The sequence below is a fragment of the Nerophis ophidion genome, linkage group LG01, assembly GCF_033978795.1.
Source record: "Nerophis ophidion isolate RoL-2023_Sa linkage group LG01, RoL_Noph_v1.0, whole genome shotgun sequence".
Classification (NCBI taxonomy): domain Eukaryota; kingdom Metazoa; phylum Chordata; class Actinopteri; order Syngnathiformes; family Syngnathidae; genus Nerophis; species Nerophis ophidion.
This window is the reverse complement of record NC_084611.1, coordinates 76,289,906-76,316,615: the sequence shown is the minus strand read 5'-3', so window position 1 is coordinate 76,316,615 and position 26,710 is coordinate 76,289,906. Positions and strand designations below refer to the sequence as shown.

The following is a 26,710-nucleotide window of genomic DNA, read 5'->3' as shown; positions in this document are numbered from 1 at the left end:
TGTGTGTATATATGTGTCTATATATGTGTATATATATATATATATATATATATATATATATATATATGTGTATATATATATGTGTGTGTATATATATATATATGTGTATATATATATATGTGTATATATGTATATATATATGTGTATATATGTATATATATACTGTGTATATATACTGTGTATATATATATATATATATATATATATATATATATATATATATATATATATATATATATATATATATATATATATATATATATATATATATATATATATATATATATATATATATATATATATATATCTCTTCCGAGCACGATGATGTCATGTTATCGATGGGCGTTTTTAGAAAATATGATTTGCCTGAGTGGATAGGAAACACCAAGAGTAACAAGTGGTAGAAAATAGTTTAAAAATGACAGAATAAAAAAAAATATATATACATTATCCTGGGACTTTCCTCGAGCCGGATTTTGGACGCCAGCGGGCACCCATGTTGTAGAAGCTCAAATACTTTTCAAAGTGCCATTCTGCTGCTTACTGTGCAGCTACAGTAGGTATTTATCTTTAGCAGAATGAATAATGTAGTTGGTGTGATTACCTTGCAAGGTTGTGGCTAAGATGGGGCTGGAAGTCTTTCAAATCCGTGTCCTTGTCTTGCCAGTTCCTCACTCTACTAGTATTAACATCCCTCGATCCTTTATTTCCAGCTTGAGTGTTTTCATGCCATCAGAATAGGTGGGGGCTCAGATTAGTTGTGCTGCCGCTACTTTATCGCTGCTTTCCAAACGTTACACATTGCCATACTTTTATCCAACTGACCAATATTAAAAAAAGAAAATCTGAACGTTTACCACACTTTAGATTTAATATTCAGGGGTGCATTGTTTGTAAACTCTTTTGGTCCTGTCTGCCATGTTGCTCTGTTGTTGTCAGTCACAAACGACAACGTTAATCTCATATTACATAATCACAGAAGTCTTGCAAGATTAGAGCAGCTGTATTTTGTAGCAGAGCACTAATCAACCGATTCATACTAGATATTGATCAGAAGCTTGCCAAACGATGTATTCATATCTCTAAAGTTAAAATCGTTTTTCAATTTTTACCGATTAAATTTTACGCTCCTAATATATATGTTAGGCGTACACACAATGTTAAGCATTAGCAAATATTTGAAATACACCAAAATTATAGTATAAATGGTAGTATTAACTGTTTCAAGACACTGATCTGACACTGACCTTGATTTCCTCTCCCTATTAAAGGGAATTGATTTACTTTATGAGACACAGATGGAGGACGTTGACATAGCTGCTGCCTGATATGCATTAAAGCGCACAACTTTTTCCGCATATTTTTCAACTCATTTCCACTTTTCCTGGCATCTTTTGCATTCTGATCCTCACCCGTTGAGCAGAAGGACGTTGATTTATGTTTTTTCTCTCCCTGAACTTTGTCAACCTGCTATTAAAGCCCATTATTGTGAAGATTTACTCCTGCAGGAAATGGGGCCCAGTTCCTCCACATGTGGCCTTGCATATGTGGCCCTTTTAGAAGAGAGAGACAGAGGCAGACTGATCCTAATGCCAATGATGTCGTTCTGCAAAATATTCCCAAATGTGTCAAGCCTGATCTCGGAAATGTTTTTTTTTCTTTTTTTTAGAAGAGGTTAGCTGTCTGATTCAGACAGCCTCTTCCATGTAGTATTTTCCATCATCTCCAAGCCAAAAAATAGGACATTTCCTTGGTATTGCAGATTAAAAACTGGAATCTATCATACAGTTGGATTAAAATCATATAGATTTATTTTTTTACAGTTGTCAAATAAGCCATTATGTCTTAAGTCATTACTACCCTTATACAGTATACATTTGTGGCCTCTTTACATTTGAATGCAAATAAGCGTTGTGTCACATTCAGTTGTCGTCGTCGCGATATAGAACCCCAAAAATGCGGAAGCAGGACCGTGTGCAGGTTAAAAAGTATTCACTTTTACAAAAATATTAATCCGAATTGAGTGCAGCACAGAAAATGCGCACAAAAAGCACAGGGAAGCTGTGTGCGGAAAACTGAGCACATTGAGTTGTATAGAAACCCTCTCATGGTCATTGGCAGCATGTGAGAAACATAATCGCGAATCACCCGCAGGTGATGAGAACAGGGTTTGAAAGCAGGGGTGAAGTTGCTGCAAGCCAACATACACAGAACAGGAAGTGGGAATATAACAAGAGCCCCAAACTGGAAACGAACCCAAAACACAGGAAATGTATGTCACCCTAAAACCAAACTTGTCAAGTAGACATGACCTAAGGGTACATCAATTGCATTGATGTGCCTTCTTTCACACTTTTTCCCAGCTGCTCAGAAATTGTGTCACCTGTTGGGCTTGAGTGTCATGGAGTTCACCAGAGCAATCCTTTCGCCACGGATCAAAGTGGGAAGAGACTATGTCCAGAAAGCCCAAACTAAAGAGCAGGTTGGTCATTAAATGTTTCCAATTGTACTAATCAAGAATTCAACATTTTTTTTAAATGTTCTCACTTATGACAACTACTTGATCCAGGCTGACTTTGCAGTGGAGGCCCTGGCTAAAGCGACTTATGAACGTTTGTTCCGTTGGCTAGTACATCGAATTAACAAAGCTCTGGACAGGACCAAACGACAGGGGGCCTCGTTCATTGGCATCTTGGACATTGCTGGGTTTGAGATTTTCCAGGTTAGATGTTTGGTACAGCAGAAATGAGTAGAAGCCAGCATCGACAGTTTTTTCACAATAAATCACTTGTGTTTGCTCTTCATATGTTTGCAGCTTAACTCCTTCGAGCAGCTGTGCATCAACTACACCAACGAGAAGCTGCAGCAGCTCTTTAACCACACCATGTTCATCCTGGAGCAAGAGGAGTACCAAAGGGAAGGTATCGAGTGGAGCTTTATCGACTTTGGCCTCGACCTGCAGCCTTGCATTGACCTCATTGAGAGACCGGTCAGTACTGTCAATTAGACACAAAATCTTACATTTGATTCAGATGAGTGACTATACTTGCAAAAGAGGCATGGGGGACTCTGTCACTAAACTTTTGCTCTACATTAATTCCTTCAGGCAAACCCTCCAGGGGTGTTAGCTCTGCTGGATGAGGAGTGCTGGTTCCCCAAAGCCACAGACAAGACCTTTGTTGACAAGCTAATCCAGGAACAGGGAACACACACCAAGTTCCAGAAGCCGCGACAGCTTAAAGACAAAGCCGACTTTTGTATCATCCACTATGCTGGCAAGGTATGCTTGGAATGAATCATAGACGTGTTTAAAAAGAACTCAAGAAGTTAAGTGGTTTCTTCTGTTGTACCCATAATGTTTATTTTCCTACCTAATCGTCCGTAAGTGGAAAGTTGCTGCTGCTCAGAGCTAATCTGACACAAGATTCCCCCATGGTGGAAATTGAGGGGAATTACTATGAGTGGATTGGGATTTTGCTCATGGTGTTATGCAATACAACGCAGAAAGACCTGCTGAAGAGGACATCTGCTTAACATTATGAGGACGGCGTCTTATGCAACAACCTTAGAAAAACCACAAAGATGTGAGATTTTGTGCTGCGGGGGGAAAGAATGCTCAAGCACACAGCCACGTCCCCAAATGTTCATTAATGGGAATGCACAAAATAAATGATTTAGTGGCAAGTGAAGAATTTGCTATGATGGCTGTATTAAGTTTTTGAACATTCATGGCTCCATCTGATATTTCTGCAATGTCTTTCATGTCTTGATACGGATGCTTTTACAGTAACTTTTTATTTCACTCTTATAATGTTAAGCAGAGTGTTTTGGCATGCCACGTTAAGGCCTGGGCCGATAACAAATTTTGCTTGACGATATATTGACCTACAAATTATTGTCGATAAAAGATATTATTACCATTGTTTTAGGAGACCTAATTAACCATTGACTTAATGATAATACATAATAATAATGCATATATATTCTTTCACATGTAATAAACTTGGATTTCTCGTAAATTTTTAAATATTGTAATTGGAATTAAAACTTTTTTAAATCTCCAGGTTGAATCAAATCAAACAATAACAATAGAATATACTTTGTCTGTTAGCAAAATTTTGCTCTTGAATAAAAATCACAACCAAATGCAATAAAATGTGCCACAGAGGGGGTAGAGGGCATCAAATATACACAATCAAAATAATAAATAAACTGGCTAAATAAAATATTGACAAATAGAGTTGCGCTTCAGTATTGAACATGTAGGCAGAGGTAAAGTTGTAAATTTCTTAACTGACAAATAAGTAAGGACATTTTTAAACAAAGCTTGCAGCATACAAATATAAACACAACAGTATAAGCGGATGTGTTAACAGGTCGTATGAAAAGAAAACTTAAGTCTGGTAGATTCCGAGTGGCGAAACTCCGACATCACATGACAACATGACAGATGTCAGTTTGCAGCACTTTTATAAATGATCGTTTTGTAACAGTACGAAATGGTATTAGATGTATTTAACCACACAATGAGCACACACTATTTTGCAATGTTTTGTTTACACTGACCTGGCTTGTTCACCAAACGCGAAGTGAGTGTTGATAGGTTGATCTTGTTCCAAATGTTTAAAATGCAATATTCCCACACTGGTGTGGCGGCATTTTGTTTTGTAATCATGTTTTCCATGTTAGCTGCTACGTGCTATCTAATGAAAGTTATGATGAAAAATGATGATTGCAAAGCCAAACGCCCCTGTGTGGGAATATTTCATCTTCAAACTGAATGAGCAACATGAGTGCATCAACATGGACGAAATAGCAAGTATGCTGTGATGCCACATGGCAAAAACAAAGACAACAAGACAAACCACTTTTTTTCATAACTGTGGAAGAAACAGCACATCAAGTTTTTTGCTATCAGAGATTCAGAGTCCATTTTATTTTTGTTTGTTTACTATTTTACGATAATTAAGTTATTGACCTTCCAATAACAGTGGTAAAAAAATATTACAGTAATGAGAAATAGGTTTATTGCTATTGAAAGGGTACTTGCATTATTATTATTATATATTATGATTACATTAGTGCTTAATTTGGCCACAGTTACTTTTCAACTATTCAACATTACCATTGTCAAATGCTTACAATTGCTTTTTACGTATTCAAGATTATCATTGTCAAATGCTTACAGAGAATTGTATGTTTTTGACTATACAGGATATTATAAAGATCTGCAGTAAGACAAGGGCATTAAAATTGTTTTAAGTTGCATTTAACAGGCATTAAAAAGTAATTAAATTAGATTTGCTGATACCTACAGAAACCCTGTAATAAATTTTGCTATACGATATACCGTCTCACAACTTGCTATTGTCAGGATTATTTTGAAACCAAATTAATGTATTCTACATGTAATGCAATAATAATAATATATAATACTAATTCAAGTAACCCTTTTAAATGCAATATACAGATATTTTTATTAGTATTTCATACCACTGTAAGTGGAAGGTCAATAAACTTTAATTATCCTAAATAAGTAAACAAACAAAAAAATTAAACTGACTCAATCTCTTTTAGCAAAAATTGCTTCTTAAAGTGCAATTGGAAAAACTGGGTCGGCTGTTTTTTTTTTGTTGCCTTTACTTTCTATGAAATAGACACGATATACTTTCTTGGCAGAATCATTTAGGAGACCCTCTGGTGATACTCTCTCTGATTGGTCAAAAGCCTCTCACGTGATTACAGAGCGCCATGTTTGCTACCAGCTTTGAAACCCAGTTGGCCATACTCTCTCTATACACAGCTCTTGTCTGAGAAACTAAGCAATTCAATTGTGTACGTTGAACCTACAAGATTTTCCCTATTCGTCCAGGTCATATACTCTGTGGTATAGGACCTGGAGGTTTCAACAACGGGAAATTAACTTGTTTGACATCACATAAAACGGCCGTGTAACGCTCGCTTTGCTTTTGTCAATAAAAACATTCCAAATCCTTTGTATAAAAAAATAATGAGTTACACTTGTTTAAGGCGTTTCTAACTTCAAGGTACTCAAAGCGCTTTATAAATTAAAATATAAGATAAACATATTTAAAAACTCAAATACTAACAATATGGCTATAAAGAAGCCTAAACCATATGTAATGTTTATTATTGTATTTTTCGGAGTATAAGTCGCTCCGCATTATAAATCGCACCGGCCGAAAATGCATAATAAAGAAGGAAAAAAACATATACGTCGCACTAGAGTATAAGTCGCATTTTTGGGGGAAATGTATTAGATAAAATCCAACACCAAAAATGAACATTTGAAAGGCAATTTAAAATAAATAAAGAATAGTGAACAACAGGCTGAATAAGTGTACGTTATATAACGCATAAATAACCAACTGAGAACGTGCCTGGTATGTTAACATAAGATATTATGGTAAAAGACATTCAAATAACTATAACATATGGAACATGCTATACGTTTACCAAACAAACAATCTGTCACTCCTAATTGCCAAATCCCGTGAAATCTTCTTCCTCGGTGTCGCTTCTGAACAACTCTGCCAACTCCAAAGTTAGACAATGCGCCGCTTCCTGTTCTATCGGTACGTCGCTTACGTCAGAGTCATCGTCAGTTGCTTAATTCACAACTTTCAGCTTGTAACCTGCAGTATATGACTTCCTTTTCGGTGCCATTTTTGTTCAGTCCTTCTCACTTTTTATATGTTAGCGCCAATGTTGAAATGGTGGAAGTAGTAGCAGGTAGCATCTTTTTTTCCCACAATGCACTTCTGCCATGACCCGCCTCCGCCGAATTTTCATTGGTTGACGTGTGTGTGACGATTGCTGATATCCGGCTAGTCTCTTACATAAATGATATAATATTATTTGATATTTTACGGTAATGTGTTAATAATTTCCCACATACATCGCTCTGGAGTATATGTCGCACCCCCGGCCAAACTATGAAAAAAACTGCGACTTATAGTCCGGAAAATACGGTTTATTGTATATTGTGTCTCTTTATTTAATTTGAAATAAAACATGGTTTAAAAATGTCATCGTGTGTGTATAAGTAGCCTAGTTTCTGAGCAAATGTAACAATACCGTGATAAAAATGATGATAATAATAATAATAATAATGGATTACATTTATATAGCACTTTTCTAGAGACTCAAAGTTCTTCACAGAGAAGTGAGAGTCCATCATTTATTCACTCCACATTCACACATTGATGGTGATAACCATGATCACTTTGTTTACACTAACCATGATGTAAAATCGTTACATCCTGAGTTCAGGACTATGTGGAATGTAGATCGCCTTAATGTCATTTACACTGGGCCGGTTCGCTCTGTTAAATGCCATTATACAGAGTGGTGGTTATCATTCATATTTTGTCTGGGTATACCCATACATGCATAATAAATACTATTATTAAATATTCGATCATTTATTATGTAGCTTGATTGCCCTCTCTGGATTATTAAGCGTCTCCGTTAATACATATTTGGCATCATCCTTCAGGTGGACTACAAGGCAGATGAGTGGTTGATGAAGAACATGGACCCCCTAAATGACAACGTGGCCACGCTTCTGCATCAGTCCACAGATAAATTTGTGGCAGAGCTGTGGAAAGATGGTGAGTCATGTTACTGTAATGACAAGGAATTCCTCTGAATAATTCGCTAAAAAAAGCGCTACATTAACAAATAACTGCCTGGTCTGCCTTGCTCAGCCAAACGTATCCCCTCTCTGTCTCTCTTTGTGTTATAGAGATTCAGACCATTCAAAGGGCTTCATTCTATGACAATGTCACTAGTCTGGATGAGCCAGCAGGTGAATGATGGGGTAGTGGCATAGCAGACCTGGGCCAAAATAATAGTGCAATTGTGAAACCAACATCCCTAAAGCAGGTTAAATTGCCAACCTGATACTGGTTATTATATTTTAGCCCAGATCTGGCGGATCATTTGTTTCATGCTTCTGGCAGTGCCACCATTTGCTTCCAGGCTGCATGGCTCCTTGTCTTGGCCATAAGCAGTAGAACTAAGCCCTAACTCAAGTATAGCATAGCTGCCTTTAGCTGAACTAGTGTGCTTTTGTGTGCTGTTATGGGTCTTGTGATTATTATGACCAATTGCCCTAAAGCAAGCTTTTAGGATGTAGCGTAGTTGTTTGGGGTCTGCAAGCTCATTTTGTGTTCTTGCTCTTGTGGTGTAGTGACTATGCATGAGGTAAATTAAGGTCTTGACTGAGGTCAAAATTTAATCACATCAATTTCCCGCCTTTCTTAGTAGCAGCAAATTGACACCAGATGCCGTTTTGTGGTGTTTTCATTGGCGCTGAGCTCAAGACGTCAGTGTTGGAAGTTTTAAACATTGCTGCAGTCTGTGATGCATTAAAGTCATGTGACTGTAATTCACCTAGTGGGGCACTAAACTGACTTGCTGTGTGACTTTGGGACAGATTTATAATATTTCTGCTCTATCAGTTGGTGTTGATGTAGACCAGCGAAGACCGCTGATATTTGATGTCAGGTTTTCATCTGAATGAGTCGAAAACAGTATACAGTGGTCAGATGCAGTAGGTACCTTAAATTGTATTTTATTGCACCAGAGTGCTACTCGCTAACACCATTCAAAAACTCCCCTCACTTTGTCCTATTTTTGCATCAAAAATCTACTCTAAGGAAGCCGGGAGAATCAAACTTCATTGTGTGAAGGCTAAGATGCTCAAATAAGTTTTTGCAATGAAAAATATGCCAGATCCATAGCATTTTGAGATGTATCGGCATTACCAAAAATAAAATAAATATATCCGTCTTGCTAACATTTAGTTTCTGGAATGTTTAATCGATTAATTCGATTCGAAAAAAGTTTATGATTTTTTTTTACACCTGAAACACTTTGTGGTCTGCATAACTTAAATGGTGGTTCTAAGGTCAAAATTCTGCATAGATTATAATTTACTGAGAATTTTAAAGCCACTTTCGGAATGTCTCTTCAGAATGCGCCGTTTTGTGGGCGGTGTTATTTACGTGGTTTTACTTCAACAGCGTGTTCTTTCCGTCATCTTGGTTTAACTTTTAGCAGTTCAATTGCCAATCTACTGACAGATGTAAGTTTGAACTATACGCTACTTAGATTAGAAATGGCAACAGCGGAGGATGCATGTGCGTGTACGAGCCAGTCTGCCCCACAAAAAGATAATAGCGAAAAAGGGCGGACGACAATGGTGGACTCGCGCAATGCACTTTGGTTAAATCTTTACCATTTATGAATAATCCGCAGAGGTCACCAATGGCAACAACGTCACCAAAGGGGCGAATACAAACAGCTCGTTTGGCGGAAGTATGAAAGAAGGCAAGATTGTTCTATAAATATATCTGCGATGCCTCCATAGTTTGAGTTTTAAATTCTCGGGCCTTGTGCAGATTACAAATACACAACAGCAGGTACCAACAGGTAAGATAAGTAAATTTTGCATAATATACCCCTTTAAAGTTTGTTTTTACCGATCGCTCGTTGAATCGATTGATTACTCATATACTAAAACAATCGATAGTTGCAGCATTACATTTTCTAAATGTCAAATATTCGGCTATGACGTCATTCCATGTTTTGCTCATAGCCCGAAGGGTGTGTTTGATGAATTCTTATGATATGCTGTGATGTGTTGATGTTCCCAGTCCTGAATTTCTTTCTTTGACCTCATTTTAGCATTCACTCATCATTTCTGTAACTGAATTTTGTATCGGGGTAGTTATTTCTGCTTTTTTTATTCATTTAGTTTACATCTCATGTTAGATACATTTCCGCAAGCAGCCAGAGTTAGTACTAGATCTAGGATGCCAGATTGTGTGCCTGCTGCTGTCTTACGATCATGTGTACAATAGTGCCCTTATCATCCATCTTCATTGGGCCTTGTAACTACATCACTGTTCCTCCTTCCCACCTGTTAAATAACGCTGGCGTAACTACCTCTCCCCGTCTCCCTGCACCAGTGGATCGTATCGTCGGCCTGGATCAAGTGGCAGGAATGAACGAGACAGCGTTCGGAGCCACCTACAAAACGAAGAAGGGCATGTTTAGAACTGTGGGTCAGCTCTACAAGGAGTCACTCACCAAGCTCATGGCCACGCTGAGGAACACCAACCCCAACTTTGTCCGCTGCATAATCCCCAACCACGAAAAACGAGTAAATGCATAATCTTTATCTATTTGTATTTAAGCTTGTGAAATCATGACATGTTTCATCTAGTTTGTAACCCCATTGTGAATTATTGTGACCTACCGGCAATTGTTTTATTAAGTATCTTGTGTGGTTCATACGCCATCCTAAACAACTGGAGGATGCACATTGTTTTCTAGCATGCCTTTCTCAATATTTATTTTTCCTTCCAGGCAGGTAAACTAGAGCCTCACCTTGTTTTGGACCAACTGAGGTGTAATGGAGTTCTCGAGGGGATCCGCATCTGCAGACAGGGCTTCCCGAACCGTATTGTTTTCCAGGAGTTCAGACAGAGGTATCACATCATACACCTTTTCCTAGCTGCGTCACATAGGTGGACATTTGTAGTTTAATTTTCTGTTCTCTTTTGCTGATAGATATGAAATCCTCACACCCAACGCAATCCCCAGGGGCTTCATGGATGGGAAACAAGCTTGCGAGAGAATGGTAATGTGTGTTTGCTAATACTGGGTAAAGCCTTCAATGTTATGAAAGTTTTTTTTAAATTAACTTTTCTGCGCATTTTTTTCTACAGATCCACGCCCTCGAGTTGGATCCCAACCTGTTCCGCATTGGACAGAGTAAGATCTTCTTTAGAACCGGGGTTTTGGCTCACTTGGAGGAGGAGCGAGATCTGAAGATCACCGACATCATCATTTACTTCCAGTCTGTGTGCCGCGGATACCTGGCACGGAAGTGAGTAACATTAAAGGATTCCTAATATGAAAAAACAACTTTTCTTACCTATTGGTGCCTGCGGTAGTGTATTTGGGATCTGTATATGTCCAGAACATTTCAAATCAAACTCTGGAGGGATTGCAGAGATTTTTATAAAACTTCCGTCATACTCCCTGTAAACGAGCCATTTGGAATTAGCCCCATTGGTGATGTCAGCGGATTATCCATATATGGTAGAAATGTACCCGAAGGGCTTTGCGCTAGTCCGCCATTGTAGTCTGACTTGTAGTCAATAATTTCCTTCTGTTTTGCTATCCTTGTATTGTGGGGCAGACTGGCTCGTACATGAACATGCATCCTGCGCTGTTGCCACTTCTAATACAAAGTAGTCTATAGGTTGAACCTCATCTGTCAGTCGACTTGACTTGAAAGCTCTAAAAACGTCAACAAAGATGGCGAAGAGAAGACAGTCGAAGAAGAGCCACATAAATAAGGACGCCCACAAGATGGTGCATCCTGAAGAGACGGTCAGAAAGCAGCTTGAAGATGGTCTTAAAACATGACCAAAGTACCAGCATTACATGTTGTTTAAACCACAATATGAAAGTTAAAAAGACATTTTAATTACCTTAATTTACCAAACAAGTTTTTGGAAGGTGAAATCACATGTTTCACCTGTCTTTCTAAATATGTTTCTTTGAATAGAAGTTGAAGTCGCAAACAGTGGTTTGACTATTTACAGGACATACTGTGGTAATAAAGTTCAGTGTAAGTCAGATGTCAAATTTTAACAAACAGCTTTGTTTATGAAGCTTATCGGATGTCTTGTAATCGTTGGTTGGTTAGTTAGCTAGCTAGCTAGTTAGCTATCAACATAAGTTATGAGTGGCTGTATATGTTTATGCGTCTACGTGTGTGTGCGCGTGTATGTGTATGTCTATGTGTGTCTATGTATTTGCGGCCATGCACAAACAAAAACAATGGAAAACTGACAAGGATGTTCACTCTGTCTCTTCTGCTACAAAGCGCAAAAAGTTATGGGTCGATTTTAATGTAACTTTCAGGAAGTGATTAGATTTTTAGGCTGATCCCGATCATTTCTACTATGTTACCTTGCATTTTTATTTAGGAGCTTCAACTTTTGTGTCTGTTTAGGCTCACGTTCTCGCTCCTCCTGTCCACCCGTAGAGACAAAAAGAGTGCTTCACTGACAAGAGGATTCACTCTTTTTCTATCATGCCGCTATAGGTAGCTTTTAAAGTTATGGGTGGATTTTGATTCAACTTTCACCAATATAGATAAGGAACAAATGTTTATATTTTGCGGGTGGTTCAGATCAAAGCTGGATTTAGGACTTTTTTTTACTGTTGGGAGGTCGGACATGGCGGCGGTCTATCCTCTCCGAGTACTTTTCTAGTTTGCACTGTGTATGATCCAACAAATGTTTTTAGCATAGTACTGTAAGTGTCCACCACCATCCAGATGTATTTGTCGTGCTTGTAAATCTAATGACTGTGTTCAGTTGGAAAATGATCTGGACAAAACTTTATCTCTCGCCAGGTCATAGTTGTCCACTCATTGATGGAACAGTGGAGCTCTTTGAGTGCTCTCCGAGTGCTCCAATTTTTATAGATTGTCATTACCAGCATGATGCATGTTGATGTAGCATATTTCCGCCACAGGGCCTTTGCTAAAAAGCAACAGCAGCTAAGCGCCCTGAAGGTTCTGCAGAGGAATTGTGCTGCCTACCTGAAGCTGCGCCACTGGCAGTGGTGGAGGCTCTTTACCAAGGTAAGAACCTTGATGCAGCTTCAGGCATGACACAGCTCAACATCAAAGCATTGCACAGCAATGTTAGACTCTTTACCTTTTTTTTAACTTTCGTTTTTTTCTCCGTCAGGTGAAGCCTCTGTTACAGGTGACCAGGCAGGAAGAGGAGATGCAAGCCAAAGATGAGGAGCTGGTAAAAGTCAAGGAAAGACAGCTATTTGTGGAGAATGAGCTTGTGGATATGGAGCGAAAACACCAACAGGTAGACACGTCCAGAAATGATGAAGTAGCATTAAGTTTGAAAGTTTAACTATGTATTTTTTTTCTGACTAGCTCGTAGAGGAGAAGACCATTCTTGCAGAGCAGCTCCAGGCAGAAACAGAGCTATTTGCTGAAGCTGAGGAGATGAGAGCTCGTCTTGCATCCAGGAAACAGGAACTGGAAGAAATCCTCCATGACTTGGAGTCTCGGGTGGAGGAAGAAGAGGAGAGGAACCAGAGTTTGCAGAACGAGAAGAAGAAAATGCAATCGCACATACAAGTTTGTCTTCATGCAAGATCCCACTTGATTCCCTACTAGCCTAATTCTTGCTCATTTTTGTTGTGCATTGTCTTTGCCGCAGGACCTGGAAGAGCAGCTTGACGAGGAGGAAGCTGCAAGACAGAAGCTTCAATTGGATAAAGTGACAGCGGAGGCAAAGATAAAGAAATTAGAAGAAGACATTGTGTTGCTTGAGGACCAAAATTCCAAGTTTCACAAGGTAAAAGGTTTTATGCGTTTTTCCAAAAAGCTGTGGATTTTGTGCATTATTTGCAAAGAATACTATGGAAAGTTACAACAGTGCTAGAGGTTTTCAAACCCTTTTATCGCTAAAACTAAAAGTGTTAGAGTCAACAGCTGTCAAAATTAACACTAATTTCCTTTAACAACACTGTTTTTCGACGCCTTGTGTGACCAACAGTTTGCATCATAAATGCGGGAAAACACACCGGTACTGCAGCCAGAAGCAGGCTTTGAACAAACACAGCAGAAAAAGACAGAAAAGTGGACACAAACCCACGCAGGGGGGTATCTGGGACTAGACTTGTGCCGATATTCGATAAGTCAATTAATCGAACGTTAAACGAAATTTAACTCAATAACTTTGCCAACCTCGATAATCAACATGTGCATGCGTTGTTACGGGAAGCAAGAGCGGTCACTTTTTGAATTTTTTTCAACAAGTGTTTATACTACATGCACATAAACCGTAATAATGACAACCAAGGTAAATTTAGGATTAGGGAATGAGATTAAAAATATAGAAAAAACCTAATCGATAACTATACATTGATAAAATGATGGGCCAAATAGTGCTCGCTTACTAGCTATCTTAAATACTTACATGAAAACAAAATACATTAAAGTTTTAACCCATTAAGAAACACAATACCCCATTCAAAATGTATACACACGCACATTACTTTTTAAACAATAAGATACAGTTTCCACATTGATCATAAAGTGTGTGCTTTCTTTTTTCACAAAGTGATCGATATCTACTCCACAGTTTCGCGTTGAAACAGACAGAGGTTTGTTGTGTTCAACAGGAAGTGAACTTGCGTCACGTCACATAAACCAGAAGTAAGAGGGAGTGATCCCCAATTTGCACTTATTCAAATAGAAGAAGCTAATCATTTTTAAACACACATTAAAATATGATGGCTTTTATGAAGCTTCAACAATATTTAACGTTTCTTCTGCCAAGAAAGTATACTAGTGTGTCTATTAATTTTAGGTAATTAAAAAATAAAATGTGGTTCAAATTTTTTAGTATGTATATAAGTACCTTTTGAGCGCAATAGTACCTTTTGAGCGCAATCAACAATACCACAAAAATAATGATAACAATGATAATTTTGGTCACATTAACTTTATTTACCCATTTTATCTATTGTTTTGGTTGTGTATATTTGAGGGTCCCCTCCTTAACAGGGACAGACCCTATTTTATTGCTTTTGGTTGTGATTTTTTCTTCAAGTGCAAAATGTTGCTATACGACAGAGTATATTTTATTTTTATTATTTGTTTTATTCAACTTGAAGTTTACATTCCAATTGCAATGTTGAAATATACGAGACATATTAGTTTCGACAAAACTATTTTAAGTAAAGCTTTATTTTCTTTTTCATTAAAATTATATATATATATATTTTTTTTTTTTTATATTTTACCTCACAGGAGAAGAAGCTACTGGAAGACCGGATCAATGAAGCGACGACTTTGCTGACAGAGGAGGAGGAGAAAGCAAAGAACCTTGGCAAGCTCAAGAACAAGCAGGAGATGATGATGGTGGATTTGGAGGGTAAGAGAACACTCTTACGCAATCAGTCTCTTGGTTTTCTGGCATATTCAACCAAGCATAGAAAGCTGCAATCCTGCATGCCAGAAGATTAGTACTCTCGGGACTCCACAGTGGAAAAGTCCTGCTTCTTTAACACAAATCAAATGAAAAAAAAAAAAAAATTGGGGTTTGCTTTATTTTTCTTAAAAAGAAGCTTGGTGCATTCATTTAATTTACCTTACTTTCAAGTAGCGACAATGCCACTTTGGGGTGTGCCAACATCATTTTAATTTGGGAAGGACTACTCTCACTTTTTATGGTTTCAACTTACTTTTAACTGCTAATTCTTAAGGCCTGATTTGATAAACGTTTGTGTGTACTCAAACACATGCAAGCCTGATAACACATGCAAAGCTGATCTACTAAACATGTGCAAAGTGGATTGCTTCTGTTAAGTGAGCAGAACAAGGCGCGCAATCCATTTTGCGTCTCTGTCTTCATTAATATGCCAAATACTGTATATGCTGATCATCAAAACGCCCACAATACTGCCAAGACAAAATGCAAAATATAAATATTTAGCCTGCACTGATTTTTCAACACTCATCACCGTTTTACAAGCACTTTTTTGCGTTTTGTTTAGCATGTGTCAGAAGGACATGCAAACTGTCAGTTCCACACAGAGCTGCAGGATCAGGGCTTGCGCTGCACAGGCAGACGATGGACAGGCAGAGAATCCTCCGTTCTACGTGTGTGTGCCAACATTTTGGACGGCCAGAAATAAAAATATTAGACGTTTCCTCTAATCAGCAATTTCCTTTTATAGCATTATTGTTGCTGGATGATTTAAGGAGCTGATTGAAACATATACAATTGTGAGTTTTGGTGTCCACTGGTCTTTTTTTAAATGTCTTTTTTTTGGGGGGGGAAATGTATTGCTGCAATATATCTCTTACATGAAAAGACGTTTTTCAATGTGCTTTTTTTTGTTGCATTTTAATAATTTAGGACGCACAAATACGCTGGTGATGCGATCCACACGCTTGTGCACGGAATTAAGTTTCAGTGTGTATATGTTTCTGCTGTCTAGATTGCAATTCAGAAACAGTGTTATAGATTAAAGGTATGTGCTGCTGGTTCAATATATTGCACACAGATAGGAGCAAGATAACATGAATTTGCAGACAATGATCGTCTCTGTAATATAAGCCATGTATGCACGCAAAATCCTTATTTAAATAAGGCAGTCTGCAACACTTTGCAATTGTACATGCTGTGCTAGTAGATCACACGCAACCTCTCAACGTATAGTATGCGCTATTTTATTTTTTGCACACGTTCAGCACGTGGTATTTGGATCTTAGTAAAATCAGCCACTAATTGTGTGTTTAGAAATAGTCTAATAGCCTGCACCGTCTTGCAGAGCGTTTGAAGAAGGAAGAGAAAACGCGTCAAGAACTGGAGAAGGTCAAGCGCAAACTGGACGCTGAAACCACAGACCTGCAGGACCAGATCGCTGAGCTCCAGGCACAAATTGAAGAACTGAAGCTTCATGTGGCTAAGAAGGAAGAAGAGCTACAGACTTCCTTGGCCAGGTCAGCTAGAATTCAAAAGTTGCACACCTGGGGGGATTTGTGTCAGGAAGTGACAAGTACACGGAGATAGTGAAACCATAAAAAGGCCTCATTTAACGATATTATTGACAAAGCAACATATTGTCTAACCCTTTGCAAGATAACATGGATATTGTCAACATGTGGCACATATTGCTGCTAGTGGCTCTTTTTGTGTTGTACTACCACACACATCCTCTTCTTGGTGCAGCGTAACCAATTTCCACAGCAAGGACACAGCGATAGCACACAGCCATCCACCCGCATGACCTGAAATAGACTTGAGAACAAAGACAGTGGTGAGATAAATACTGGGACTGTCAACTGAGCGCTTGCTGTTCTTTATCAGCCAGAGTCTGGGTATCCACACATACACACCAGACTTGTACAAAATTCTGAACTGAATTATGAATGTCCCCAAATTCCAATGCCATTCAATGATTTTGAATTGTGGTTTCAAAGAAGGAGAATAATTGCAATTTCAATTTGAATTGAAGGAAGTAAAATTTAAATTCCATGAAATTCCAATTGATCATTGTTGTATATTACTACTTGCAAATTTCTCAACCAATTCAAACTTTTAAAGCAACAAAATGCTAACAGTTAGCATTTTAAAATGTTAGCAATTTGAGCCAATGTTGTCCGTATACTTCTAAAAGTCATGGATATCGTTACTTAGTTCTATCGTGCTGTCTTGCTAACTGTTAGCATGCATTTTAGGCAATTGCGTAGATATAAAACTAAAAGTCATGGATATTGTTACTTGTTGCTATCTTATTAGCAGTATTAGCATGCTAGCAGTTAGCATACATTTTTTATCTAATGTTGTAGCTATAAATATAAATTGATGTTGTTACTTGGTTTATGTTGCTACCATGCTAATTATTAGCATGCATTTTCGGCAATTTTGTAGATATGAAAGTACAAGTCATGGATCTTGTTACTTTGTAGCATCTTGCAGGAATGCTGCGAGCATGCATTTTTGCCAATTTTGAGGATATAAATCTAAAAGTCATGTATATTTTTATTTGTTGCTATCTTGCTTGCATGCTAACTATCAGCATTTATTTTAACCATTTTTTTAAAACAAAAATAATGAATATGGTTACTTGCTGCTTTCTTATTAGCAATATTAGCATGCTAACAGTTAGCATACATTTTTTTGCAAATTTTGTAGCCATAAATATAAATTGATGTTGTTACTTGGTTTATGCTGCTAACATGCTAATTATTAGCATGCATTTTTGGCAATTTTGTAGATATGAAACTACAAGTCGTGGATCTTGTTACTTTGTTGTATCTTGCAGGAATGCTGCGAGCATGTATTTTTGCCAATTTTGTAGATATAAATCTAAAAGTCATGGATATTTTTATTTGTTGCTATCTTGCTTGCATGCTAACTATCAGCATTTATATTAGCCATTTTTTATGTATAAAACTAAAATAATGAATATGGTTACTTGCTGCTATCTTATTAGCAATATTAGAATGCTAGCAGTTAGAATACATTTTTTAGCCAATTTTGTAGCTATAAATATAAATTGATGTTGTTACTTGGTTTATGTTGCTACCATGCTAATTATTAGCATGCATTTTCGGCAATTTTGTAGATATGAAAGTACAAGTCGTGGAACTTGTTACTATGTAGTATCTTGCCGGAATGCTGCGAGCATGCATTTTCGCCAATTTTTTAGATATAAATCTAAAAGTCATAGATATTTTTATTTGATGCTATCTTGCTTGCATGCTAACTATCAGCATTTATTTTAACCATTTTTTTAGGTATAAAACTAAAATAATGAATATGGTTACTTGCTCCTATCTTATTAGCAATATTAGCATGCTAACAGTTAGCATAAATTTTTTTGCAAATTTTGCAGCTATAAATATAAATTGATGTTGTTACTTGGTTTATGTTGCTACCATGCTAATTATTAGCATGCATTTTCGGCAATTTTGTAGATATGAAAGTACAAGTTGTGGATCTTGTTACTATGTAGTATCTGGCCGGAATGCTGCGAGCATGCATTTTCGCCAATTTTTTAGATATAAATCTAAAAGTCATGGATATTTTTATTTGTTGCTATCTTGCTTGCATGCTAACTATCAGCATTTATTTTAACCATTTTTTTAGGTATAAAAATAAAATAGTGAATATGGTTACTCGCTCCTATCTTATTAGCAATATTAGCATGCTAACAGTTAGCATACCTTATTTTTGCAAATTTTGTTGCTATAAATATAAATTGATGTTGTTACTTGGTTTATGATGCTAACACACTAATTATTAGCATGCATTTTTGGCAATTTTGTAGATATGAAACTACAAGTTGTGGATCTTGTTACTTTGTTGTATCTTGCAGGAATGCTACGAGCATGTATTTTCACCAATTTTGTAGATATAAATCTAAAAGTCATGGATTTTTTTATTTGTTGCTATCTTGCTTGCATGCTAACTATCAGGATTTATTTTAGCCAATTTTTAGGTATAAAACTAAAATAATGAATATGGTTACTTGCTGCTATCTTATTAGCAATATTAGCATGCTAGCAGTTAGCATACATTTTTTTGCAAATTTTGTAGCTATAAATATAAATTGATGTTTTTACTTGGTTTATGCTGCTAACATGCTAATTATTAGCATGCATTTTTGGCAATTATGTAGATATGAAAGTACAAGTCATGGATCTTGTTACTTTGTGGTATCTTGCAGGAATGCTGCGAGCATGCATTTTCGCCAATTTTGTAGATATAAATCTAAAAGTCATGGATATTTTTATTTGTTGCTATCTTGCTTGCATGCTAACTATTAGTATTTATTTTAGCCATTTTTTTAGGTATAAAACTAAAATAACGAATATAGTGACTTTTCAAATTATGGAAATTCCCTGAATGCTTTACTGTATACACGTTTTCAAAATACAGTGAATTTCTGCTTAATTTTTAAACAATATTTTAGCATTTGGGCCAGAACCTTTGTTAAAGGTTAAAAAATTATTGCTGTTACTTAGACACAGGGGATCTCTCTGATTTGCAAATCATCTAATTACACTTATTTAATTCCAATTTAACAGGCTCTGAGGGGGGAGCCAATTCAATTCAAATTCCAATTATTCATATTAATTGACTTTAAATTCTGAATTACAGATATGCACGTACATACACAAACACACATGCACACACACACCAGCAATTCTACCTTTCTATAACTACAATTCTTGTCTGCCCTCAGCTGCATTAACACTGAACAATGTACCTTTGCATTTGAAACCTGATGTGAAAAGAAACCTAGAGGCTGAGGAGTGTTGTAGCTCTCCAGTAAGACAACAGAAAATATTTGCACCTTTGTTAAATAAATTCTTTAAAATTTGAGCCTTTCAAAGTTAAAATTCATAGTTAAAGACCACCCGTTGGTCCAAACATAAGGAATGCTATGGTTGCATTTTTGGAGACACAACAGCATGAGTCTCAATTATTGTATGAATACTAACAAATATTCAAAGTGTGCTTGTTCTTGTCCCGTCAGGAGCGATGAGGAGACGGCGCACAAAAACAACGCCCTTAAGCAGATCCGAGAGCTTCAGGCCCAACTCGCTGAGCTCCATGAGGATTTGGAATCCGAGAAAATATGTCGAAGCAAAGCCGAAAAACTGAAGAGGGACCTAAGTGAGGAGCTTGAGGCTTTGAAGACGGAACTGGAGGACACGCTGGACACCACTGCTGCTCAGCAGGAACTCAGGTGCTCCTATGATGCTGCTGAACCATACGAAACAGAAAGCAGCAGGGCGTTCTTCCCGTCTAACCTTCACCTTTTTGTTCAAAAAACAGGACCAAACGAGAGCAAGAAGTGGCTGAATTGAAGAAGGCGATTGAGGAGGAGTCTAAAAACCATGAGGCCCAGATTCAGGACATGAGGCAAAGGCACAGCACAACAGTAGAGGAACTGTCTGAACAACTGGAACAGGCTAAACGAGTGAGTGATCATGTTTAATTAACTAATATGCTCTCGCTGTATTTCTCAATTAGAGAGACACTCAACTCTTTTACATCTCCATTTGTGCAGTTTAAAGCCAATTTAGAAAAGAACAAGCAATGCCTGGAGAATGACAACAAAGAAATGATCTGCGAGGTTAAAATACTGCAGCAGACAAAGACCGAGTCTGAACACAAGAGGAAGAAGCTGGAGGGCCAGCTCCAGGAGTTCACCACGAGAGCCACTGAGATGGAGCGGACTAAGGGGGAGTTGGCTGACCGATCCCATAAACTCCAGGTAAACATCATTACCTATTATGATTTAGCTGTTGTTTTCTTGTGGGATGATATTGTTTGTTCACATGTTGACTTTATTTAAATCCTTTCTTAGTTGGAGCTTGACAATGTGACGACCCTGCTGGAGGAGGCGGAGAAGAAGGGCATCAAACTGACGAAGGATGCTGACAACCTGGGAAGCCAGTTGCAAGACGCAAATGTATGAAAAACTGCGTTGACAAATATCACCTTTTCTGTTAAGGCAAAACTAAAAGTAACTTGACACAAGCCCAATTCAAGAATTTAACTATTTAGACTACACCACAAGGAAGTGTTTTAAATGCAGATTAAAGCCTTTTTAAACTTGCATACAGATTGTCGCAACAGTAAAATGGCAACGGCGGGAAACAACTATTGAGTCTTTTAGAAATCAAATGATATGCATCAACACAACTTCCCTTTTGACCTTCAAAATAAAATCAACTAATACAAGTCATGCCCGTTAGGGTTTTGGAGATCTACTATCTACATTCAAAGTACCAGTAGAGTGGAACAACTTGTTGCCTCTATATTAAAGCAATTATCATATATATCTGATGTATAACAGAAAAAGACTTAAAGTTTGAGAGTAAATAGATGTGATCAAAATAGTATCAATCCCACAGCGATTCCTAATCAGTCACGTGATCGTGTGACATAGTGTTAGGAACCGCAGATCTCTTCCCCACCAACAACAATGCAAATCATGCAGACTTTGTGAGAGCCACCAACTATTACTTTGGTAAAAAAAAATATGATTCAGAACCTTATATTGTTGATCCTGAATATAATGATGATGAGCTACAAGTTTAAGAAGCTCTGCTAAACAGATCCAGCTTTAGTGAAACACCAAGTATCCTGTAGCAGTAATGCTAAGTGCTGAACAAGAAATACAAACTACAAACATAATAAAATGATATCTTACTATACAATGTTTGGTTTTTGATGACGACTGATAGGATGTTAAAATTTTCCCGTTTAGATGAAGCATTAATCATAATCTACACTGTGTTTACAAGGAAAAGTCTCCTTGCAGACACTGTTTTCGAATGTCACAGATGCACAACTTATAGATTTATGGCTAAATACTCCTAAAATCCAGAAAAAAGGCATGATTTATAATCTAGAATAACTTTGAAAAGCCGAGACACAATGAAGCGGGAGCACCAGTACATCATGGCCATCTCACAGTAAAGTAGCAGAATACTATTTAACTGTGAGTTATCAATCCGCCGCTGAAAAATTGTTTGTCTGCGTTAGCCTGTACAATAACAACGTTGCTAATATCTTGTTAGTAGTCATGTCACGATATGTATAAAGAGTCTTGTTTGTGGGTTTTGGATGGTTATTTAGAAGGTTTTGTGGGGAAAATAGAGCGCCTAATAGACTTCATTGTTAGCGGACATTTTTTATGTATTTATTATTTACGAGTTAGAATGCATGACAGAAAGAAAATCTTATGTGTTCATGTCTTATATAGGGATTGTGAATGATAGACAGCACATCGCTCTCTAATTTTGCATATGATCAGCGTTCAGAAGTGTTCCTCCAGTGACGTCTATGTACAGAAATTACAGAAGACATTCAGAGCGGAATATTCAAAATGGTTAATCGAATTTGTGGCTTTCTGTGATGTTTAGACAGTATTTTCACATACTTTTTTTATTGTAAATACAATTGGACATGATTTAATGGATACAATGACACACAATTAAGCCTGTAAAGTCAACTTGTTTTTTCCACTCTACTGATACTTTAGATCATCCGCTTTATCTTCGACTTAATCTTCATGATCTCACTGTGAATGTCACGCTGTCCTTGGTGCAAAGCAAAGTGAGTGAAGTTAAAGGAAATCAGCGCCATTGTCATGCAATTTTTCACCATAAAATGACACAAACAATAGATTTAGTACAAGGCATACCTGTAATTATAATAAATACTCATTTATGGGCATCAAACATCCATGGGTACACAACCCATTGCAGGTCTTTATATCAAGGTGCTAACACATGTTAATCTTACAAAGTCAAGTATTTCTAACAGGTGTGTTTGTTTCAGCAAATTGTAATATAGCTCAGGACTGAGCAGTGCTGCTTAAAGAATCTTGGGTTATGGTAGGGTGCAAAGAAAAATATCGGTGACTCAACAATAAAGCCAGGAACAGAAGGCTGAATTAATGACAACAGCCGTTATGTAATGCTATCTTAGGTCTTAATATAAGTTCCTTGAAAATTATATTTTGTTCAGGTGTTTGTCTCATTGTGTGGTGCAGGAGTTACTGCAGGAGGAAACACGCCACAAGCTAAACCTGGGTAGCAGAGTGCGTCAGCTGGAGGACGAGAAGAACACCTTGCTGGAGCAACTGGACGAGGAGGAGGAGGCTCGCCGAAACCTGGAGAAGCAGCTACAGACGGCTCAGGTTCAGGTATGAGGTGACCACCACGTGCCAAGAAAAGGGCAAACGTTCACAGCAGAATACATTCTGATTGTTCCTTACTCCTTGTAGCTAACTGAGACAAAAAAGAAGCTGGATGAAGATGTGGGAGCTATGGAAGGCCTGGAAGAAGCGAAGAGAAAACTCCAAAAAGACGTGGAGCTTACCAACCAGCGTCTGGAGGAGAAGTCTATGGCCATGGACAAGATGGAGAAGACCAAAAACAGACTGCAGCAGGAGCTAGATGACCTAATAGTGGACCTGGACCACCAGAGGCAGATCGTCTCCAACCTGGAGAAGAAACAAAAAAAGTTTGACCAGGTTCTTGCAGCCACTTAATATCTTTCATGAAATAACCGTGCTTGCTGTATCTGACTACTGTGTGCCCACAGATGCTGGCTGAGGAGAAGACCATCTCGGCTCGTTACGCTGAGGAGCGTGACCGTGCAGAGGCGGAAGCCCGAGAAAAGGATACCAAGGCCTTGTCCATGGCCAGAGCGTTGGAGGAGGCTCTGGAGGCCAAGGAGGAGCTGGAAAGGTTCAACAAGCAGCTCCGTGCCGAAATGGAGGACCTGATGAGTTCAAAGGATGACGTGGGGAAGAATGTGAGTAACCTTTGAACTTTTCAATGAGACTGAGTTGATTTTAGAGGCTACAAATAAACCACTTAAAAGTGAGTGAATGAACAAATTTTTTGGGGAATGATAGACAGGGTATGTTTCAGTGTGCTTAAAATTCTTTAAAAAAGGTTGCTACATTCTTGTCGACACCCTGTCATACTGTATAGAAGATCTCTGAATCACATCTTAGTAGAAAAGTCCAAAAAAACAGCTGTGTTCTTGTCATATACAGTAGAAAGGGGATTCATATGGCCCCATTCATTGCGGTTTACCTGACACATGAAACGTGACAAATCGGGGGGTGCTTTATCCACTTTAGCCGCTACATGACAGTAGAGTGTTGACTATCTTAAAATTATTTTTGTGGCAATTCCATCTTTTGATCACAGCGTCAGTTGCTATGTTGAGTGGTGATTTCCATCGTTTTCAACAGACTACATTGCAAAATTATTAAGTCACCCCCTTACTCTCGCGGGACATCCACCCAAAAATTGGGGCATTATGAACCCCTTCCCTACTGTACTCTAACATAACAGCAGTTTTTCTTAACTGATGGGTCGGGACCCAAAAGTGGACTGCAGACCCATTCTGGGTGGGTTATGGACAAGTCCAAAAAACAGTATAATACTTAATAAAAATCCAAAGATACCAATACAGAAAACTTCTGCCTCTTAAGACTGATAGCTGATAAATTGTTTTAGATTATTTTTATTCAAGTAGATTTATCTGTAATTTGTGTACAAATTTAATTTGGACTAGTTTTGGATTATCTTGTTTAGCAGCGCAAGTGTCGTTGTAGGCTTTCTACACACAACAAACAAATCCAGCTTTAATGAAACACTAAGCATCATGGAGCAGCATTGCTAAGTGCTAAACAAACTATTAACATAATAAAACAATCACCTACTGTTCATTGTCTGCTCTCACTGTAATGCCGACTGACAGGATGTTCATATTTTCCCGATTAGATGAAAAATGTATCATAATCCACCTGGAGGTAAAACCAGAAAAAAAAAGTGACACAAACAAGCGCGTTTTTGTGTCTCTCTCGCCATCTCCGGGGTTTAAGTTGAGTGTCAAAGTTGAACAACCTCTCGGTTGCTGAACAACTAACTCAGTGGCCTAGTGGTTAGAGTGTCCGCCCCGAGATCGGTAGGTTGGGATTTCAAACCCCGGCTGAGTCATACCAAAGACTATAAAAATGAGAGCCATTACCTCCTTGCTTGGCACTCAGCATCAAGGGTTGGAATTGGGGGTTAAATCACCAAAAATAAGTCCCGTGCGCGGCACCGCTGCTGCTCACTGGTCCCCTCACCTTCTAGTGGGTAAACAAGGTGATGGGTCAAATGCAGAGGACAAATTTCCCCACACCTAGTTTGTGTGTGACAATCATTGGTACTTTAGCTTTAACTTAGTGTATGGCCACATCCTTTTAATATCCAGGTGAGAACCATAGTTTATAATCTACAATTAACTTTTACCAACTCAGAGTCAATGTAGCAGCTCACCATGTCAATATAGCAGCATAAGCTAGTTACCTCTCTGGGATCACGGCACTGCTAAAAGTAGTTCTTTAACGTTAACGCTTATAACACTATCGCTAATAGTTGTAATAATATTCAGGTCACAAGATGTAAATGGAGTATCGTAGCCGCTTTTGGATTTTTGTTAATCTACTGTCATTTGGACAGATGTCATCCTGCAGTCCACACATGTGTCTTATGTGTGACTGCCATCTGCTGGTCACATTTATCATCACACCATGTACCAAATACCATTTATATGAGGTCGGTAAGCACAACCAGAATTAATACGTACATTAGGCGCACAAAAAAAAAAAGTGCGCATTACTGTCCAAAAATACGGTAAATAAGTATTTAATCTAAACAGCAGAACCGGACAAGAAAAGCTTGAAGATGCGATCCTGGTAGTGCCTTAAAAATGTGGCTCTTGCTGCCAACAGGTCCATGAACTGGAGAAGTCCAAGCGTACACTAGAACAACAAGTGGAGGAAATGCGAACCCAACTGGAGGAGCTAGAAGACGAGCTGCAAGCCACCGAGGACGCCAAGCTGCGTCTGGAGGTGAACATGCAGGCCATGAAGGCCCAATTTGACCGAGACCTGCAGGCCAGAGACGAGCTGGGCGATGAGAAAAAGAGGGCGCTGGTCAAACAGGTACTTCCATCTTCACATCGCTCCTGTCTTACTGTAAAACCAAAGTGTGGGTTGACCAAGACGCGTTTTGTGTGGCTTGTATCACCAGGTGCGTGAAATGGAGGTTGAGCTGGAGGATGAGAGGAAGCAGAGAACGTTGGCTGTGGCTTCTAAGAAGAAGCTAGAGATGGACCTCAATGAGATGGAGGGACAAATAGAAGCAGCCAACAAAGGCAGGGACGAGGCCATCAAACAGCTTAAAAAGCTACAGGTGCACACACACACACACACACACACACACACACACACACACACAAACACACATGGAAGTTCTCCAGTTTTTTATAGCAGGTTGTGTTGATCCACTTCTGTATGTGTGTCCTGGCAGGCTCAGATGAAAGACTACCAGAGGGAACTGGAGGAGGCACGGTCCTCCAGGGACGAGATTTTCACACAGTCCAAAGAAAACGAGAAAAAACTCAAAAGCCTTGAAGCTGAAATCTTACAGCTGCAAGAGGTAGATGATTGACACTTGGTATTTCCTGAGACCCACAGTAGACCGTATAATGTTTCTTAAAGTACACAAAGGAAATAGAAATAACCT

The 26,710-nt window shown here is 38.2% G+C and overlaps 1 protein-coding gene across 6 annotated transcripts in view; it reads left to right on the top strand.

Moving 5' to 3' along the window:
- Nucleotides 1-26,710, top strand: part of LOC133559713 (myosin-10) — a 93,098-nt gene that overhangs the window by 56,397 nt on the left and 9,991 nt on the right. For 4 of the 6 annotated variants that reach the window (XM_061911774.1, XM_061911749.1, XM_061911758.1 and 1 more), the window contains 26 exons: nucleotides 2,364-2,482; nucleotides 2,570-2,722; nucleotides 2,816-2,989; nucleotides 3,107-3,280; nucleotides 7,520-7,634; nucleotides 7,769-7,831; nucleotides 9,999-10,192; nucleotides 10,399-10,520; nucleotides 10,603-10,672; nucleotides 10,761-10,921; nucleotides 12,586-12,694; nucleotides 12,804-12,935; nucleotides 13,007-13,213; nucleotides 13,296-13,433; nucleotides 14,894-15,017; nucleotides 16,420-16,591; nucleotides 20,137-20,349; nucleotides 20,439-20,583; nucleotides 20,674-20,880; nucleotides 20,974-21,078; nucleotides 23,170-23,322; nucleotides 23,404-23,652; nucleotides 23,724-23,936; nucleotides 25,915-26,127; nucleotides 26,216-26,377; nucleotides 26,495-26,623. In XM_061911774.1, the coding sequence (XP_061767758.1) occupies nucleotides 2,364-2,482; nucleotides 2,570-2,722; nucleotides 2,816-2,989; nucleotides 3,107-3,280; nucleotides 7,520-7,634; nucleotides 7,769-7,831; nucleotides 9,999-10,192; nucleotides 10,399-10,520; nucleotides 10,603-10,672; nucleotides 10,761-10,921; nucleotides 12,586-12,694; nucleotides 12,804-12,935; nucleotides 13,007-13,213; nucleotides 13,296-13,433; nucleotides 14,894-15,017; nucleotides 16,420-16,591; nucleotides 20,137-20,349; nucleotides 20,439-20,583; nucleotides 20,674-20,880; nucleotides 20,974-21,078; nucleotides 23,170-23,322; nucleotides 23,404-23,652; nucleotides 23,724-23,936; nucleotides 25,915-26,127; nucleotides 26,216-26,377; nucleotides 26,495-26,623 (4,016 nt within the window). The remainder of the gene's footprint in view (nucleotides 1-2,363; nucleotides 2,483-2,569; nucleotides 2,723-2,815; nucleotides 2,990-3,106; nucleotides 3,281-7,519; nucleotides 7,635-7,768; nucleotides 7,832-9,998; nucleotides 10,193-10,398; nucleotides 10,521-10,602; nucleotides 10,673-10,760; nucleotides 10,922-12,585; nucleotides 12,695-12,803; nucleotides 12,936-13,006; nucleotides 13,214-13,295; nucleotides 13,434-14,893; nucleotides 15,018-16,419; nucleotides 16,592-20,136; nucleotides 20,350-20,438; nucleotides 20,584-20,673; nucleotides 20,881-20,973; nucleotides 21,079-23,169; nucleotides 23,323-23,403; nucleotides 23,653-23,723; nucleotides 23,937-25,914; nucleotides 26,128-26,215; nucleotides 26,378-26,494; nucleotides 26,624-26,710) is intronic. The other 2 variants (XM_061911791.1, XM_061911781.1) reach the window with 1 other exon arrangement.